The sequence below is a fragment of the Phascolarctos cinereus genome, unplaced genomic scaffold (assembly GCF_003287225.1).
Source record: "Phascolarctos cinereus isolate Bilbo 61053 unplaced genomic scaffold, phaCin_HiC Scaffold_726;HRSCAF=1367, whole genome shotgun sequence".
NCBI classification, from domain to species: Eukaryota; Metazoa; Chordata; class Mammalia; order Diprotodontia; family Phascolarctidae; genus Phascolarctos; species Phascolarctos cinereus.
Window position 1 is genome coordinate 229,545,871 of NW_027556098.1, and position 20,776 is coordinate 229,566,646.

At 36.6% G+C, this 20,776-nt stretch overlaps 1 protein-coding gene across 2 annotated transcripts in view; it reads right to left on the reverse strand.

Annotated features, from left to right (window-relative positions):
• Window positions 1-20,776, reverse strand: part of PSMD14 (proteasome 26S subunit, non-ATPase 14) — a 106,463-nt gene that overhangs the window by 39,233 nt on the left and 46,454 nt on the right. For both annotated transcript variants that reach the window (XM_021004887.2, XM_021004888.2), the window contains 2 exons: window positions 954-1,025; window positions 578-697 (listed from right to left, as the gene is read on the reverse strand). In XM_021004887.2, coding sequence (XP_020860546.1) covers window positions 578-697; window positions 954-1,025 — 192 coding nt within the window. The remainder of the gene's footprint in view (window positions 1-577; window positions 698-953; window positions 1,026-20,776) is intronic.

Sequence of the window (20,776 nt, forward strand, 5' to 3'; positions counted from 1 at the left end):
ATAGTAGAACACTTAACATCTTTAAAACCTTATGAGAAAATATTAAAAATGCACTTATTCATACTGGTTAAATATATTCCCTACAAAAACCAGAATGTATAGACAAAGTGGAGTCCTTACAAACCAACAAACCAAGTGTATACTTATATAAATAATCTACCTCATCTGGGGAAAAGAAAACATTTTCTGTGATTTCTTCAAATTACATGCTTTATACTTAACCAGAATAGGTACAGCCTTACAGTCACATATTTTAAAGTATTAAAGAGGGTCATATTTTTAAAACAACGGAAATAAAATACAAAACTATTACTGAACTCAAACATAAAAGTAGATTTTCAAACATAATACTAATATCCTTCCCTCAATATATGCAATGAGTTTAATATGTTATTTCAAAGCCTAAAAGTACCGATAAAAAGATCTAGAACCAGGACATGTTCTAGAAATTTCTATCATTAATGTCACACTTTTTTTTCCCCTGTTGGGAAAAACCAAAACGAGTATGATGAAAAGTTATTTAGCATAGGAAAAAAAAACACTTTTACTTGCAAGAAGAAACTGTAAAAGTACTCACTGTTCCTGACTGTGGCATAGCAAACACATCAATCACTCTGACGGTGTAATCATCAACAAATTCTCCAAGCATCAAACCCATAACTTCCATTGGAACTCCAGCACGACCATGTTTCAACATCTGTAAAGAAGAATGAATGTTGCAACTGGATTCAAAGCTTATTTGTCTAAGAAATCTGTTTGCCCTACCAATCCCCATGCCCAAACTAATTTTTGAATCAGTGGGAAAAATGTTCTTCATTTTACATGTTTAAAATAATAGGTTATATATGAAACCGTTAGTTAACATGAAATATATTCCAAATCAAAATTGTCAATAATCTAATAAGATTGCAACAAGGACAAAAGGATACACTAAAGCAAATGGCTCTACTTACTTTCAATAGTGCCAAAGAAGAGATATAAACTTGTTCTGCTGTATCTACTGCTGGAGCATCTGTAGGTGGCCCCTAGAAAACAAGATAATCAATAAGTACTACAAAATACTTGCTATAACTATCCTAAGCTAACTAAAAATAAATTCAGTGCTTATGTGTCATATTCACTTAAATAATATAAAGCTTATAAGGAAGGAAGGAAGGAAGGAAGGCAGGCAGGCAGGAAGGAAGGAAAGAAGGAAAGGAAAGAAGGAAGGAAAGAAAGAAAGAAAGAAAGAAAGAAAGAAAGAAAGAAAGAAAGAAAGAAAGAAAGAAAGAAAAGAAAGAAAGAAAGAAAGAAGAAAGAAAGAAAGAAAGAAGAAAGAAAGAAAGAGAAGAGAGAGAGAAAGAAAGAAAGAAAGAAAGAAAGAAAGAAAGAAAGAAAGAAAGAAAGAAAGAAAGAAAGAAAGAGCCTCACATTCTTCCATAATAACCTAGTAGAAAAATATCTAAAATACTAAGCCACAGTTCAGGTGACCATAGAGCTAAGTCTTCAGTAATGCTAACCTACCATCAGCTGTAAAATAGCTCCAATTCACCAGTTAACTACGTGTCTCTTACAGTGGTGTGAATGTAAATGCTGTTGGGCTAACATGATTAACTGGCACCAACACAAACAACAATTTACCCCCTGCTTCAGCTAAAGGTAACTTGTAGATTAGGGCTATGGTAGCTCTCTGAAGACATACAGGTACAATGGGGAAAAAATGAACCCTTCAATCCCTAGGTGTAAAAGCTGTGTGCAAAATACTCTGCCCCTCCCTTTATGCACAATTTTTTTCCAAAATTAACACTGTTGCCTAAGGTGTGAACAAGTAGTTGAGAGAGCTATGGCACAACACTGAAATGTTTCAGAAAACTCAACCAGAACCTTTTAACCAGATAGTGCTGTTAATCTTGGTGTGCCCTCTATTGAGTAAAAAGGACATATTAGTGAAATTATCACCAAAAGCTTTTAAATCTATTTTGGAAGTAACTCAATACTATACAAAACTATGCACAGTGTATGTATGTATGCATGTATGTATGTGTGTGTGTGTGTATACACACACACACACACACACACACACACACACACACACACATATATGGTTGTTACCAATTAGAAATTTAAACAAGAACACAAATGATCAACCACGCTTTAAAAAATGCTGGACGTTGAATAATTCTGGAAATCAATGTTAGTTACTTTTGAAATTACAGAGTCTTAGAATCCTCATATTTCTTTCCCTACTAGTAAATGTATTTTCAGATTATAGATCAAAAAAGTCAACAATTCAAATTACAAATTAATAACCCCTACAGAAGCCAAACAATTTTTATCCATTACATGTCACACTTTTAGATGTATAACTATATGTTGTAAAGTTGTATGTAGTGTGTGTTTTAATAAGGAATTCAAGAAGTCTTAAAGAAGGTAGTGGAAGAACACTTCTTAAGGATGTTATAGAGGGGATTACAGACCTTCCACTTCTGAGTTTCTGTGATGAAACTAACACTTCTGAAAATACAATAGTCCACACCATGTGCAAAAATGACTAAAGATACTGTTGAGAAAAGGCCAGGTATGCTGAGAACACACGAGAACCAATGACTACTTTAAAGCGACCTGAAATACACTACATAATTGGAAAACGTGTTTTAATGCCAAATAGGCACCTAGATCACAGGGTATATTCATTTTGGTTTGGTTAATTCTTATTTGTAAGATAGAAATGAACCCACCTGCCTCCTTTTCTTAATTTTCTTATAATTTTTTATTAAGACTATTGAATTTATTTCATATGTGCATACGTTTAGAAATGATTACCCATTATCCAAGGTATTTATTTATTACTCCCCTTCTATGGAAGCATGCTTTATATACGAAAAACTATATAATACCCATTAAAATGACTTTCCTTCCTGGGAAAGGAACTAGAGTCAAGGAGCTAACCTTTTTCCCCTATAGGCCAGTACTGAAACCAAGGTGGTATAGTAGAAAAAGCACTGGATTTGGAGTTAAGAGGACTCTGGTTCAAATCCTGGCTCTCTTCCCACTTAACCTCTGGCCTTCAGTTTCCTCATCTGAAAAAAAAGAAATGAGGGAATAGTACTGGATGACCTTCAAGCTTCCTTTGGATCAGGGAGAGAGTAAAACTAATTCAGCAAAAGGCAAAAGAAAGTCAAATGGGCAGTTGCCCAAAATTGATAGCCTAACCTAAACACATATAGAGGGGTGTGTGTGTGTGTGTGTGTGTGTGTGTGTGTGTGTGTGTGTGTGTGTGTGCGTGTGTGTGTGTGTGTGTATGTGTGTATACATGAATTTATTATATGGTACTTTTAAGTGTAGTAAGGTTAAGGCTATTAGTAAAATGAACTATCTGGGTAACTGCCAAGTTGCCAGGTACAATCAAATATTCACCACTAAAGACTTACTCTGACACCACATGAGAATACAGCCAGATGATTCTAGGTTTTCTAAGGCTGAACGAGTATTAACTATGGACCCCGGGATTGAGCATGGGTCCACTGTTTGAAAACCAGATGAGCTAAATTTGGCAGTTTCCCACTAAGTTGGCTCTAAGAGTTGATTTTTCCCCCCTTCTATAACAACTTTCCAAAACCATCTACTAAATTTTGCTATCATCTATGTTAGTGAGGGGAAGAATCCACACCAAAGAAATTGTACTTTTAAATACTGAAGTACTGGGGCAGCTAGGTGGTATGGTGGATAGAGCACCGGCCTTGGAGTCAGGAGGAACTGAGTTCAAATCTGGTCTCAGACCAGACACTTGACACTAGCTCTGTGACCCTGGGCAAGTCACTTAACCCCAACTGCCTTGCAAAAAACCCCAAAACAAAACAAATAAATAGTGAAGTATTCAGATAAACACACCTCCACCACACTGCTCTTATTAATAATAGCTATTACGCAAAAACTATCCGACAAATCTATACTTAAAAAATATCTATATATATGATCCCCATATGGAATTAGGAGTGTTTTGGTGGTGTCATGTTAAGTAGGATGAAGAAACAGGGTCATTTGTGGGCAGGACAGGGAACTTTATCTTCTTCCAATGTCTTGGTATACAAAACTAAATTCACAAAGTCTCCTGCAAGCTCTAAAACAATTTTTAAAAGCCTCATGCAATCAGAGCAGCTCAAGCACAACTCCTATAACATTTCAGAAGCACCTACCATCACAGAATGCTAATCTAGAATTATTCCACTGAGGCCCAAAACAGTTAAATGACCTGGTCAAGGTCATAACGCTGTTTAGTGTCAGAGGAAGAAAGTAAAATCTGGATATCCGAACCACCAGTGTAGTACTCCAATACATGTGCCACTACTACCAGTTATTATTACACATGAAATGTCTTCATCGTTTGAGTCTATTTAACGTTGCTTTAATAACTCATAATAATAGCTAAAAATTAAAACTACATTCACCAAAGAAGCAGGCGTAACCAGCCATTTTTCCTCAGATACATCATAATTTGGGCTAAGGGAATCATAGTTAAGGTCCTTTGTACACATCATTCTCCCCCCGTGTCCTCCAGGGTTCAGTCATACTAGCTTACTTGCTATCCCTCACACATGTACTGCTCCCAGTCCCATCTCTACCTCTGTGCTAACTGACCTCCATGTCTGGAATGTTCTCCTTCCTCCCCCTAGAACCTCAAGTTTCTTTGAGACTTGCCTAAGACACCACTTTTCTAGGATATCTCAGAAGCTAGAGCCCTTCTCTCTAATGTTACCTTTTATACATCTATAGTATGGAAGCTCCTTTACACTAGGTTTTCCTTTTGCCTTTTCTTTGTAACGCCCAGCACAGGGGATGGCACATAGTAAGCTCTTTTAAAAATATTACACACACACATACCCCCAATTATGTTAAAATAATTTTTAAACTTCTTTTTTAAGTTTTTCTAACCTTTCCTCTTCTAACCCCTTCCTGAGATGTAAGCAATCTGATATAGATTACACATGTATATGCAATCATGTAAAACATTTCCATGTTGGTCATTTTGTACAAGAGGACTCAGACAGAAAAAGAAATAATAAAAGAAAGTGAAAAATAGTATGCTTCACTCTGTATTCAGACAATATCAGTTCTTTCCTTAGAGGCAGATAGCATTTTCCATCTTGAGTCCTTTGGGATGGTCTTAGATCATTGTATTGCAGAGAACAGCTAAGTCATTCACAATTCATCATACAATACTGTTGTTACTGTGTACAATAATCTCCTGGTTCTGCTCACTTTACTTTGCATCAGTTCCTGTAACGTGTCTTCCCAGGTTTTTCTGAAATTATCCTGCTTGTCATTTCTTACAGCACAATAATATTCCATCACTATATTCCAGTTCAAATTCTCAAGACCAAAACTAAAGACAAACTGCTAAGTATAGTGGAATGCTTTATGAACTATCCTATTAGCAATTTGGGTGAGGTAGGATCATTTACAAAGATCTGTTTTTAAACATGTACATTTGAAAGTTCCTTTTTGCCCATGGTTACATTTATTATTTCTATTTGGTTCAATCTAAATGTCTTCAGCCTTGATTTCTCATCTAAACAACCAGTCCGTCTCTTACCTACAAGTGCCTATAGGAAGTCATCATTCAGATGTGTCACCATTATCAAAAATTTAATATATAAGGGAATATTCAAAACCAAATTCATCACTGCCACCCCACAAATCTGCTTTCAGTATGTAATGGCACCACAAATTCCCTAGTCTCCCAAGCTAGAAACCTTGGAGTGATCTTTAAGTCTTTCTCCTTCACGCTTTGTTTCAATCTATCAATGATATGATAATAATAATAATAATATAAGGAAAATAGTAATAAGGATAGATAAGGATGTAGAATTTCAAGAAATTTTGAATCCATGGAGGAAGATATAGCCCAGCCTCCACCCATTTTTGTATAGAATGAAAAGTGAAATCAGTCCAATATTCCCCTGTCCCCCCAGCATCCTTTACAGATCTAAAATCACTGTTAGTTCAATGAATGAAAGAAAAAGCATTTATCAAGTGTTTGCTATGTGCGAAGAACTATAGCATGCACTCAAGCTACAAATAGAAAAGCAAAACAATCTTTGCTCCCAAGGAACTCACACTCTAATTAGGAGACAACACATGAAAGAAAGTCAAGTTGCAGGGCAGATGGAAAGGCCCAGAAGTTCCACGGGTGCAGGGGTAGGGTGAATGGCAAAGTCCATGGGTCCTTAGGTTTCATCAGCAAGTTTAATGCAATAAGCACTGTTAGGCGCAGAAGGGTAGATGATAAGCTCTGGAGGACCATGGAAGGCAATGAAGGTAAATAGTTCTCAAATTCTTTGGATAGCAGAGGGCTGTTGACTTCCACCTCATCTAAGCCCCTATGAGAAATCAAAGAGCCCAACAAAGAGTGACCCGGGCAGGTCTTCCCATTGTTTGGGGATCCTGAAGGCGAAGGTGCTGGTGGTGGGAATAAAGATCCCAATCCATTGTTGACGTCTTCCCACTCTAGCTGTACTGATGGGAAGAATTTTTTCAAACTGTGTTTTATATAACTTGGTATTTATAACGAAAATTACATTTGACATAGACATATTTTAAACATAATTTATTAAAGCAATTATACCCACACTTATGTGTAATTGGATTTATCTTGAAAAGTTATTTTTAAATAACAAATAAAGCCACTAACTTTGTAAGGAATTTCATGTGTCTCAGTTTTTGCCATTTTATGTGAAGGAGACTCAAATGCCCAAACGGATCTGTGATCTCAATTCAGAAAGATCTTTCAATGATGTAGATGACAACCTCTCTATGCCTGCCCATTTTGTATAACTCTGCCCCTTTTCTCCCTTAAGTTTCCCATGGGGAATTACAATGTGCTGGAAGCCTTCTGTGCTTTCGGCTAACATTGTGAGATTATCAATGGAACACTCTGGCTGTCAACCTGGCATTCCTTGTTTGTTACAAGATGAACATGTCTTATTTTCCTGTCATATAATTAATTGATAATATTCTTCATTCCTGTTCTTTGGAGTGCCTAACTGGTTCTATGTTTTAGCCTGCTCACCACCATAATACATCACTCCATTGCCCTTTGTGCAATACTCATTTTAATTTCTTTAAAGGCAGCTGTATTCCATGTCTTGCTGCCATATAGCAATATCAGTAGAATGTTAATGTTAAAAATATGTGCTGATGCAGTCAAGGAAAGCATGTCCATTTTTCAAAGAAAAATGTGCATTTGGAGACTTTCTATAATATTAAAAAAAAGGTCCCAACAATTCTTCCAGAATTCATATAACACTGTGCAACTGTATGATCCTGGGCAAATAACTTCTGTTTGCCTCAATTTCCTCTTCTGTAAAATGGGGGTAATAATAGCAACTACCTCCCAGGGTTGTTGTGACGATTAAACGATATAATATTGTAAAGCACTTAGCACAGTGCCTGGCATATAGCGCTATATAAATGTTAGCTATTAGTGCCATTTAAACTGTGCACTTGACCTTATCCTCTACCATTTTCTCCTACGGGTCACATCCTAAATCATCATCCCACTCTCAAATCTTCAGCCTCTCCTTCTCAACCAGTTTCTTCCTATTGCTTCCAAATATGACTGTTTCTTCCAACATTTAAAAAAAATCCTTCCCTAGGCACTCAAGCTAATATCTTTTCTTTTTCCTCTCCTTCTTAGCCAAATTCTTTGAAAATGTTACTTATACTTATCTACTGCCTCCTCCTCCTCTCTTATTTCATATTCCTTAACCCACTGAAACGTGGTTTCCCAGATCATCACTCAACTGAAACTGCTCTCTCCAAAATCGATGTCTTAATCAACAAATCTGATGACTTTTCTCAGTACTGATGCTCCTTGATCTATCGGCTACATTTGACATGGTTGGCCATCTTCTCCTTGTGGATACTACTTCCTCAGTAAGTTTTCATGACACGACTGTCTCTTAATTGGCCTCCTATCTGCCTGACTACCCCTTCTCAGTCTTCTTTTCTGGTCCATCATCCACATCATGTCCCCTAACTGGGATATTATTCCCTAAGGTTCTGTCCCATCACCTCTTTTCCATTATTTTCTCTTTTGGCATATTCCATAAGTTTAATTCTCATAGCTAAGTAGACGATTTCTAGAGCTCTCTCCCTGCGTGCGCCCCCCGCCGTGTGTAAGAAAACTTAAGGACTCCTCACTCTCTACCCTACATTGTCAATCAGATGTTAAATCCTGCTGTTCATACCTTTATACCACCTTTAGTCCATGTTCTTATAACCTTTTTGTCTAGATTGCTGCAGTACATAGCCTCCCAAATGGTCTCCCTGCCTCAGGCCTCTCACCATTCCAGTCATGACAGTCCTTACAGATTTAACCACATGACTAACCTACTCAACCAAATCCAGGGTTTCACATCTGGGATAAAATATAAATTATTTTGTCTAGCTTTCAAAGTTCTGTACAATCTGGCCCCAATCTATCTGTTGTGGCTCACTGGATATCACTTCCCTCCTGTATTTGGTGATCCAGACAAACTGACCCTCTATTTTTTTCACACAGGACACTTCATCTCCTGTCTCAGTGCCTTCTCACTGGCTGTCCCATTTGCTGGAATGCTCTTCTTCCTTACCTCACCTCACAGAGTACTATTCTTCCTTTATGATGAGGCTCAAGCTCATTTTCTACATGAATCCTTTCCTGATTCTCCTCCTAACTGTTAGTGTTGTCCCTCCTAAACTACCTTGTAGATATTTATACTTAGTCATTTTACATTCATGCTGCATATATTTCATATGCACTTCTTGTCTCCCCTATTACAATGTAATTGCATTGCAAGTAACAATTATTTCATTCTTTGTATTTGCATCTCCAGTGCCTAGAACATCACAGTAGCTTAATAAATAATTGTTGATTGATTGGCCTTATGCATTGACTGGTATTTCTTATCAGAGGGTCAGTGAACAGGGCCCTTTCTACAATAACTTCTTGCTGTAATTTTGAATGACTTTAACATCTTGTTATCAAAGTGCCTGTAAAAGTGGTGCCTTGTTCTACCAAATTAATGGCCTTTAAATAATCAACTAATAATTACAAGATCTTAAAATCTCCATATATTTCTATTAATTATGAAATGGTAAAAGATGTTAGTTTATTAATGAATATTGCAAAATCCTTCTTGTTGCTCAAAACTCTCACCAGTAACACCCCTGACTTATGAACAGATGATTCTCGTAAAGTGTAGAGAGTAATCCATATAGATTATTGGTGGTCTCTACTGGTCTCCTCATTTCAGTATTAATAAGGTCTAAGAGTTTTTCCATGCCTTTGATATCTTCCCCTCCTTCAAATATCTTGTATATTGGTCCCTCAATTCTATAACAATTATCACTTTCAGCACAGATCTCCTCTCTATATATTTGCTTTAATCTGGATATTTTCCCCATCTTTGTTCTCTTTAGGGTTATTTTTATCTCCTCTATAAGCACATGTGAGACTGTGATGTTAGGATCCAAGTGGGGTAACCGATGCACTGTCCTTGACAGAGAAAATAGTTTGTTATAATGACTTTTGCAAATCATTTCCACATTTCTTTTTCTGGTAATTGTCCTTCCATTTTTACCTTTGAATGTCCTTGAGATGACTTTGTCTAGTTGTAATCTTGCCAACCTTTCTTAAAATTGGTTTTTGCCTTCCACTGCCTTTCTCTGCTTTATGAAATGATACTGCTTCTAGGCTTTTTTTTTAATGAGATTTTACAAACCAGTTTACATTCTAACTTGATGTTGTTGGCAGCCATCTCTCTCCGTCTGGCAAACAAGTCAGATGTCTGCTGATTAAGGCAGTTTCTGAGCCTCTTATGATCTCCTTAGTGTGGTAGTAAATTTATATTGGTTAAACTTCTGGATAAAATTATTATGGTTAATGTCATTTCTGTTGCTGAAGTAAGCAAAAATTAAAACAAATTACTGATACTATAATAAACCAAAGAAAAGTAGTCTGGTTTTCTGAACTTATTCTACTTAGTGTGAAATAGTTATAGAGAAATATTTGTTTTAAGAAAAAGAGCTGAGAGACAACACATGTCAGGTGGAACTCTAAGTGGCCTTTTCTGCTTCTATTGAAACTGTTTTTCACCTTTGAAGACTCTTTAGAGGCACCATAAGCTTTCTTCCCTCCCCCTAAATACAACCAAGGGAGTGGTGGGGTGGGTTGGTTCCATTTGGAAACACAAAGGACATAGAGCCTCCTACATCTCTGAAGCTACCTGGAAGCCATAAGCCTGACATTGTTCTCACTACCACAACCACTACCATCACTGCAGCAATCAACTAAGGAGGCATCATTGGTCAAGGCAGCCTTGCACCAACATTCTAATTAAAACCTTATGGGTGATTTAGTCTAGCAAGTTGCTGTGAATTGTGTGTTCCTTATGCCCCATGACTGGCAAATTCCTTCCTCTTGCTCCTCTATAATCTCTGTGATTCTAAATTCTTATATGCCTGAGTGAAAAACAATTTGCCTTGCTACATCTTTTGCACTTTCATTCTTGACCAAGCTCAACCCTAAGGTCCCTATCTTCCTTTTCCTAATCCCTTCCACTGGGTCTGCCAACTCTGGACACTGAAATCTAGGTTTCTCCTGAATGTGAATCACTTACCATCTTCTCCAATGCAAACACTTCTCTCATGACCCCCAACTTACAGATGGATGAGTTGGCATGGTCACTTTTTATTTCAATTCCTTTAAGAGTCACAGCATCATCTATACCAACCAGTCCAAGTCTTTGTTACTATCAACTATGAACTTCCAGATCATTCTCTATCCTTTGGTCTTCTTTTCCATTTTAGCTCCTTTATGCCATCCTTTGAGGCTTCAGTCTTCACACTGATGACTCTTGGAATACTTTGGCTTCCCAGTTCACCCGCATCCTCAATACTAGCCTCTTAAGACATCTATCTCTATTCCAAATTAGCTACTCATGGGGTAGAGAGATAGATCTCATTTTGACCACCAAATATTCTACCTCAGTGATTTGGAATAAGTTCTCCTCTATAACTACCTCCACTTCTCCCACTGCCTCACTCACTAACTGTAAACATACTCCTGATTCTCCTGATCCTCAAGGCAGTCTTCAGTCTATAATCCCTTTTTTCCCAGGCTATCAATTCTATATTAACATCATGTTCCTCCTTTTCTTCACTCCTGAAGCCTTGCCCTTTTTTGTCCCCCCTCGAATATTGACTGAATGGTAATTTTTATCCCTGGGTCACCCCTACCATTTAAGTTGTCTGTTCCTTCTCTCAAGCTACTGAATATTGCAGGAAGGATTTGGTCCCATGACAAATTCATATTATCTGTCAGCATAGGAAAAACAGTAAATTTAGAGTCCTATGACCTGGGGCTGAATCCTGACTCTGCCACTTCAAACCTAAGTGACTTCCCTAGGTTTCTGGTTTCCTTATCATAAGGTAATCTTGGTCTCTTCCAGTTCTAAATCTGTTCTGGGCCCTCACCATTATATCTATACAAATACATTTAAACTCATCTCTAATTGATTCCTTATTACACACTCCTCCCCCAACTAAAATAGGTTTCTGAAATCTTCCCAACATCATGCAAACCATCTTATTTCCTAGCAGATTGACTCACCCCCTTTTTCAATGAGGAAAACCAGGTTCCCTCATCTATTCTCTCTACCTCAAAAACTCTTCTTACCTTCATCCCTCCTAGGTTTCATAGCAGATAGAACACTAGACCTGGAGTAAGGAAGACCTGAATTCAATTTTTGCTTCAGACACTTACTAGCTATCTGACCCTGCGCAAGTCACTTAACTCCTCTCAGCCTCGGTTTCCTCATCAGTGAAACAGGGACAACAGTAGCACCTATCATAGAAGGTTGTGGTAAGGATCAAATGAGACAATGTTATTCCTTTGTTTCAATCTTAAGAGAGTGAGAAAGTAATTATTTTTGCCACAGCTAATCTTTCCACTTTTGCCCATGACCCCAATGGCTCTTCTATTCCCTTCAAGATTTGACGCTTATTGATTACTTGGTCCAGATGAACTACATCCCCAGACCCTGAAAGTAGTAAGAGGTGAGACTGCTGAGCTACTGACAGTGATATATGAAAGAATATGAAAACCAGGAAAGCTAACACAAGATTGGAGAACTGCCCTTTTTTTAAAAAAAGAAAGAAAACTATCTGTAAAGTATAGGTCACCTTGAATCTGATTCTTAGGAAAATTCTATAGCAGTTCATTAAAGAGATGGTTGAATATCTAGAAAGAAATAGCAATTACAAAGAGTCAGCATGGCTTCATCAAGAATAGATCATGCCAGACTAACTTAATTTCCTTTCTGACAAGTTTACTACACTAGAAAGCGAGGGGAATGCTATGCATATATTTACCTAGATTTTAAATAAAGCTTTTGAAAAAGTATCTCATACAAGTCTTGTGAAAATGAGAAATATGAATTAAGCAATAATGGAATCAGAACTGGTTGGATGGCCGGTTTCAATCTGTTAATTATTCAATGTCAATATGGTAGGAGGTCTCCACTGGAGGATTTGTACCTGGTCCTATGCTGTTTAACATTTTAATCAATAACTTAGAAAAAGGCACAAATGACTTGCTCATCAAATTTAAAGATGACATAGAAGTAGGAGGGACAACTAACACTGTGGATAACAGCCTCAAGATCTAAAATAGGGATTCTTAGTCTTTTCTACATCACAGACCCCTCTGAAAATCTGGTGAAGATTATGGAGCCTTTTTCAGAATATTTTTAAGTGCATTAAACACATAGAATTACAAAGGAAACTAGTGATACTGAAATACAATTATCAAAATATGTGTTTTTAAAATTCACAGACAGTTAAGAACCCTAGAGTTAAAGAAATTGGAGCTATTAAACCTGAAGAACACTCACAGGGTAGAGGGACATATGATGGCTATCTTGAGGTATTTGAAGCCCTGTCAACTAGAGGAGTCACTGATCTTGTGTCTGGATCCCAGAGGGAAGAACAAAGAACAATGAGTGAAGGCTGAAAAGAATATCTAGGATTGATGTCAAGACTAACTTTCTAATAATCAGAGCTGTCCAAAAGTAGAATGGCCTGCTAGGAACATGGTGGATTCCCCCTTTTTGGAGGTCTTAAAGCACACACTGGATTACCACTTGCTGGTATATTATGGTGGGGTCCCTTTTAAGTAAAAGTAGCACTAGATTACTACAAAGATATCTTACAATGCAACTTCTGTGATTCATTATCCCTTACCTCACAAATCTAAGTAGTTGCCAAATCTTCTCATTTTTATTCCCACAACATCTATTCTTTTTTCTTTATTCATATGGCCAGGACCGTAGTTCAGACTCTCATTACCTTCTGCCCAGACTACCGCAATAGACTCCTAATTGGTCTCCCTGAATCAAGGTTCTTTCCATTCCAATCCATTCTTCACACAGATACCAAAGTAACCATGTGATTTCCTACTCAATAAATTTTAGCGACTCCCTAGTAACTCTAAGGTCACATATTTCTTCTTTTTCTTGTCCCTTTCAAATTTCTATTTTATGTATTTTTTAAATGTACATATTTGTTGGTATAATACTACACGTATATATGCATATTGCTTGGATGTTCAAAATTCTTTACTCACAGAGATGTACAATCAAAAAGGTCTGGAGACCACTGTTCTAGACAAACTGGAAAAACTAGCTGTCCCTTGAAAATTCCATTTCCCATTTCAACAGCAGCACCCTCAGCTGTGGGGAACCTGAGGCCTCAAGGCTACATGTGGCCTTCTTGGTCCTCAAGTGAGCCCTTTTGAATGAGTCCAAGTTTTATAGAACAAATCCATTTATTAAGGAGATTTGTTCTGTAAAGTTTGGATTCAGTTAAAGGGCCACACTTGAGGGCCTAGAGGGCCACATGTGGCCACAAGACCTGTAGACTTTACTCCTTCATTAGATACACCTTTGAAAATCATTCTCTTCCATCAAGGCTCAGTTCAGCACTGTATTCTCTTCTCAAATTTTCTGCAGTAGTTTCCACTTTGCCTCTATCAAAGGGGACATGTCTGTTCATTTCATGTCCCACTAAAAGAATGTGAGCCTCTAAGGAAGACAAACCATGATTTATCTTTGTAATCTTAGACCCCAGCATAGTTCCCCACACAGAGCAGGTCTTAATGTCTATTCTACCAAATAAGAGTTTTATCCATATTGAAATATTCCTTTTGTATTCTTTCATACTTTAATTTATGTCTGGGTTTGTTGTATTTTTGAACACCATATACTAGGGAAAATGGGCTATTCTGACGCAGGTAAGAAGCAAATCAGAGGTAGCTACGCGTGTGTGTATGTGTGTGTGTGTAAGAGTATGCATGTGCGCGTGCGCATTTTAAGGGCAAAATAGATGAAGAGATACTCAAGAGAATGCCAGATGTATTCCTTCATCAAACCCCAGGTGATTTTATTCTGCAAAGTATCTTTACAGCATCAAGTCCTAAGTGTGCTTTCTGTTTTGTTATTTAGTCGGATGTAGGAGCAGTGCTGTCATTGCTCACATTTCTACCTTTGAAGCATGGACCCAATGGATTTATAGCAGTATGAATAAGTAAAATAAAAGGTTGCTGCTTATTAATTTTTTAAAAATTCTTTACTTTGCTTTTTTTCCTGCATTTCTAAATAAAAATAGATGTAGATTCTTGAAAAAAACTGCTTTTAGGAAGGCAGTGTGACATAACAGAATAAACACTGTATTTTAAAGGAGGGGACCTGGGTTCAAGTCCCAGCTGTGTAACCTTGTTCAAATGATCTCTGAACCTTAATTTCCTTATCCATTAAAGGCCAATACATACATATACTATCTCACAAGTAGTTCCTAACATTGTATCTAACTACAAAGTACTTCAAAGACTTAAATCAGGAAGGGATTTTGAAGCACAGTTAGTCCAATCCTCTAATTTATAAATAAGGAAGATGAGGCACAAAGAGGTTAAATGGTTTATCTGCTTGTGGTCACACAAGTCACAAATCAGAGAGCTGAGATTTTAATTGGGATCCTCTGAATCTAATCCAGTCAACCTTCTGCTGATCCATGCCACATATCCAGTATTATCATTTGGCAAAGAACATTAATAAAAGTACACTGCAATTCAGATAGTTATAATTTTATCTAAAAGTTTTTCTACCATATACTTTTTATAAACTATCCTGGAGAATAAAGGATAAGCAGCAAGATTGGGGGGGAAAAAACCCTTTTCTTCATTCTGAAATGTTTACTCCCCACCTTTTGGGAGAAGGAAGGGAAAAGGGCAATATGAATTTTAAAAAAAGCAAACTATCCCTTCCCCCTGTTTTTCTGGTCCTTCATGTCTCTACTTTTGGATTGTTCCCACTTAACTTTCTCTTGCTACCACCAACATCCTCATTTACAAGCCCTTAATACCTAGATCAATGTATGGGACAGGGCTCTCTAATTTTAGCCTTTCTTTCCTGCAATTTATCCTGATTTGAACAAAAAGTCAAACAGTTCAAAAGAAATAATGGGAAAAATCCAAAGAAAAGGGAATTAGAACTAGCAGGTCTCAAACTATAACACAACATCAAAACTATTTAGAACTGGTTTAAAAAAAAGTACTATCAGTGGAACAGACTAACAAAATAATGTAGGGCTTGATAAAAACCCAACAATACAAATTATTGGGATAAAAACCTGCTATTTGATATGAAGAGTAGAAAGCAAAAAACAGATTTAGATGAGCATCTTTCACTACATACCACATTAAGTGATAAAACTAATTGTCTTGCTCCTAAAAACACTGGGCCAGACATACAGTGTACTCTATGTATGTTTTATATAATTACGATTGATAGATAATTCATAACCAGATAAGAAACAGATTATACAAAAAAACCCTACCAATTTTTAATGCGTTTCCACAGAAATAAGAAACAAAGTAGGTGCCTATTATTAGGTAACTGCTAAGCAAACAATGGTACATAAGTGCAATGGAATATTACTGTGTTGTAGAAACGATCAATATGAAGAATTCAAAGAAACATGGGAAGACATATGAATGATGTAGTGGGGTAAGCAGAATCAGGAAAACAATATACACAACGACAACAATATGAATAAAAAGAAGATAAAAAAAGGAAGCTGAATGCTGGTCCTAGAAAAGAGATAATGTACACCTCTCTTCTTTCTCTGAAAAGGTGAAGGAGACTATGGTGTGGAACACTGCATACACTATCAGACTATGTTGGTTACTCTTACTGAACTGTTTTTTTCCTCTCTCACTATTTTGTTCTTTGTTACAAAGGATGGCTTGTTGGAGAGGTATACAGAGCATTCCAAAAGTCAGTGCAGCTGTAAGCTAAGATATACATTGTACATCTGGAAATGAAGATGATGTTTTAAAAAGCAAAAGATACCAAGTCTTCAAAAAACTTTTATACCAACAAGATCAATGTAACTAGAGTAAAGTAAAGAAGCCAGTGACTGGGGGAAATCTTTGAATCAAGCATTTCTCACAGAAGTCTGACATCAAAGACACATTGAAAATCAACAAATCTTACATTAAAAAATCAACACAAATTTCTAAGACCAAGAGGCATTCATTCTTTAACAGGTAAGTGTCAAAACGAAGAGTTTCAAAATAAGAAATGAATTCTAACCATAAACACAGGAAAATACACTAAGTCACTAAGAATAAGAGAAATATCAATTAAACTATTCTTAAGTTACTGCTCTCAAACCCAACAAATTGACAAAACTCACAAAAGATGAAATTCATAATGTTGGAGGGACTGAGGGAAAAAAAAACCCACACTAATTTGCTGCCAGTGGACCTATGAATTAGAATAACTGTCCTGGAAATAATTTTGGAATTACATGAGAAAAGCTAATGGGTCATCTCTGCCCTCTAGGTGACTACCCCGTGATGGTCAATGACAGAAAGAAAGGTTCCACTTATACCAAAATAATCATCACATCACTTTTTTTTTAATTGCTTTTTGGTGAGGCAATTGGGGGTTAAGTGACTTGCCCAGAGTCACACAACTAGTAAGTGTCAAGTGTCTGAAGCCAAATTTGAACTAAGGTCCTCCTGACTACAAGGCCGGAGCTCTAGCCACTGTGTCACCTAGCTGCCCCCCACATCACTTTTTGTAGAAGCAAAAAACCAGAAGCAAGGTACCCGGGTATTTGAGAATGTGAACTTCAATACAGAGTATTCCAAAAGTCCCAGTGTAGTTTTTAAGCTTTCACTTAAAGGAAAAGAGTTTGCTATAGAAATGTTGATCAAGAAATGTTTAAGTTTCAGTTTAAAACCGCACTGAGACTTTTGAGACATCCTGTATATTAATATAATGGAATACTACTATGCTTTAAGGAATAATAAATATTAGGAATTCAAAGCAATATGAGAAGACTTATATGAATTGAGGCAAAGTTAAGAATGTACAAAATGCCTATAATAATATAAAAGACAACACAACTCAGATTAAATTAAATGACCAATATCTGCTGCAGATGATTGGTGTTGGAACATACTTCCCTACTCTCAGGAGAAAAGTGATCGCTGTAGGTAGAACATAACATTTGGTCAGATATCATGATGCAGTTATATTTAGTTACTTTTGTTATAAGGTCAGGGGGTAGAGATTGTTGGGAATGAATGCACAAAAGAAACTATTAACACAACTTTTTCTTTTAAGCCTGCGTATTCTCTTTCTTTAATATGGATGTCTTTTGACCCTTGTGTAGCACACTCCAAAAGAATGTGGAAAAATCAGTTTACAAGTCAAGTTTTGTTAATATTTTCTTTATCATCTTTTCCCATAATAATGTCTTTTTTCTACACATTTGGTATCTTCTTTTATTTCATATACCTTGAAAAATCAATCCCACAATACTCCCTAAATTTTATCACCTCTAACACAGAATCCCCAGTGGGTACTTGGTAGTCCAACAGTTTTCCCCACCTTCAGTTTTCTTTAGTGTCATTTCTACTTTCTCATGAAGGATATCAGGATTATAATGTTACAGTCCTAATGTGGTCACTACATTCTAAATGACGATTAAAAGTTTTTTAGCAATGATCACTTTTTTTCATTTTTCCCCCCCTGTTTGTTGTCTTTCAGTTTCATTCTTAAATACCTGTGTGATATTTTGGTCTAACTAGATCTCTCATCAAACTTTACATAAACTTGTTTCCCCACCACTGTTTTTTTGCTGTTCTGCTCAAAGATACTTACTCATAATTTTTTAAAAACTGAACTCTATAAACTTCTGGAAGGCATTTTGGCCTTTTGAAAGGCATTTTGCTAACTGTTTGCTGGCTAAGCTGATTTTTAGGTTGTTTTGTTTTCCTTGTTTGACAGATTGATTTCCATCAGTTAAACTTCCTTAAGAAACTGTAAGAGTTTATTAATGTCTGTTATTTATTTCCCATTTCTAGCATAAACAGCTTATTTACACTAGTCTGACTGTAGTTGCTTCAAGTACATACTGAGCTTCTCACTTTAATTTGTTCTTTTAGTTTAATACTGATTTTGGTCACTGCTTTAACAAATCTGTGGTCTGACTATGTACACAGATGACTGGGAAATAATCCTCACATTGGTAATCAGTTCTTTCCCATCTATTAAGTAAGGATCAATTTCATTTCATTTTTTGCAGTGCAAATGCTTATGAAACAATACAATATAAGATGACCAGTGTTCTATTAAATTATGTTCCTAGTTGCCTTTAGATGCATGATAAAAACAACTCTGCCAACTCCTTCAACAAAGGAAACCAGTATAGGAACCATTCTACTGTTTTGGTGTTTTGTCCTCTGATTCCCTATACTGTTAAGAAGATCTAGGCCTTCTTAACTAAGACGGTAAGTGGCAGAGAAGTTGCTGACCTGCACTAGGGGAAGACTTTCCTTACTAGGAGCTTCTTCCATCAATGAAATCACAGTCTAATCTTATTACCTAAAAACGTCAAAACTGATACGGCTTTAGTTCCAGTAGGATGTCCAGTTTATCACTAGAAAAGATCTTACATTCAGAGTACTAATTGCTAAAGGTTTATAGACAATCTGTAATAATTCTTTCTATCCTGTACACTTTCCATCCATTCTCCATTCTGCTCTTCTGTCCCTACCACTGCTGAAGTAGTATACACAGGCCTGAAGGGGTCTTTGCACTTTTCTTTGTCTGAAACACTGATGCAGTCAAAGAATTCGCATATTGAAGATATGCCTCTGCAGAGGTTAGGCAGGACCACAGAAAGTAGGTAGTCCTTAGCCTAGACCCTGGCCTATATATTCAAAGCCTTTTCAGCAAAAGAGAAGCCTTGGAGAACCTGTGGTTAACTCCTGAAGTAGGGTAAATGTAATAGAAAGTCTACTAAGGAGAATATAAGGATGTATGTGAGTTACAATATTTACACTTGGGAAAGGATGAATTCTTGAAGTACTGATATAAATACCATTTCCTTTAACACTGACTAGTGTTTCCTTAACAATGACTAGCAGAGACAGGAAGTAAACAGAAACAAGGTTTTTGTCTTCATAACTCACAATCAAATGAGAAAACATAAATATATTAAACCTTAAAGTGCTATGTAAATAAGAAATATAATTACAATATAGCTGGGGGGATAACTTACATACAAAAGCAAAATTAGAGTACAAATGATTGACTATCAAAATGATTATTATAAATTTTAAATACAACAGTATCTCTGGGAAGTTGGAGATCAAGGTGGGCAGACAAGAGTGGTAAAGAAAGGCCTTATGGAGATACTGGTCACCAACAAGAATATGATAAATGGGTAAAATTTGGATAAGAGAGAAAACAACTTTCCACACGGAAAGAATCTGTCTAGGCAAATACAATTTGTCAACATATGCACTACTACAAAAAATGTCTATTTAAAGCTGGGCTTAAAGAAACATGTGAGGTGTCTTTGGATAAATGAAAACAAAATAAAATAAAATTTAAAAACCCACAGCAGAGTAAATATCAAAAGAAACTGAAATGTGTCCAAACATCTAAAGGAAGGGAAAACTTCATTTCTAACATTTTCTTGTTCAAGACCATGTACAGGAAAAAGGAAGTGTCTTAATAACTCTTAAACCCTGAACACCAATTCCCAATTCCTCTTTTCCACTTCTGACTCAGAGAATTTTAATCAAATCAATGCATTCTTTACCTCTGGAAAGGGTGGGTCAAATGACTGACCTATTGCTGCACTCAGAATTCTTCTCAGACTTTTAAGACTCAAAGTCTGTGGCACCCTACTATTAGACTGTCAGCTTCTTGAGGGTGGGATCTTAGGGGTGGCTGTAGTGGGTGGGAACAAATTCAAACAGCTTATTATTTTGCAAAACAGGCCAAATTCAGTCATTCAGTGCCTGGCTCTCTGAACACAACTTCACCTTTCCACCCCTAAACTTCCCCAAAATGTCATGTCCTGTTTAACATACTGCCTTAGAGAATCAAAGCAAAAAGAAAAATAAAATTAATGAAATCCTCTCACCATCACATACGCTTTACTTACAAAAACCAAAAACTGAAATAATCACATTTGTTGCTTAATACTTTAAGACTTATTTCCTGTGGCTTTCTTAAAATTTGGAGAAGGAAATGGCAAACCACTCCAAGTATCTTGGAAAGATACCCCAAATGGGGTCACAAAGAGTCAGACATGATTGAAATGACCGAACAATCTTAAAGTTATTTAAACTGCCTTTCTTCAATATAGTTTTTAAAAGGGGAAAACAAACATA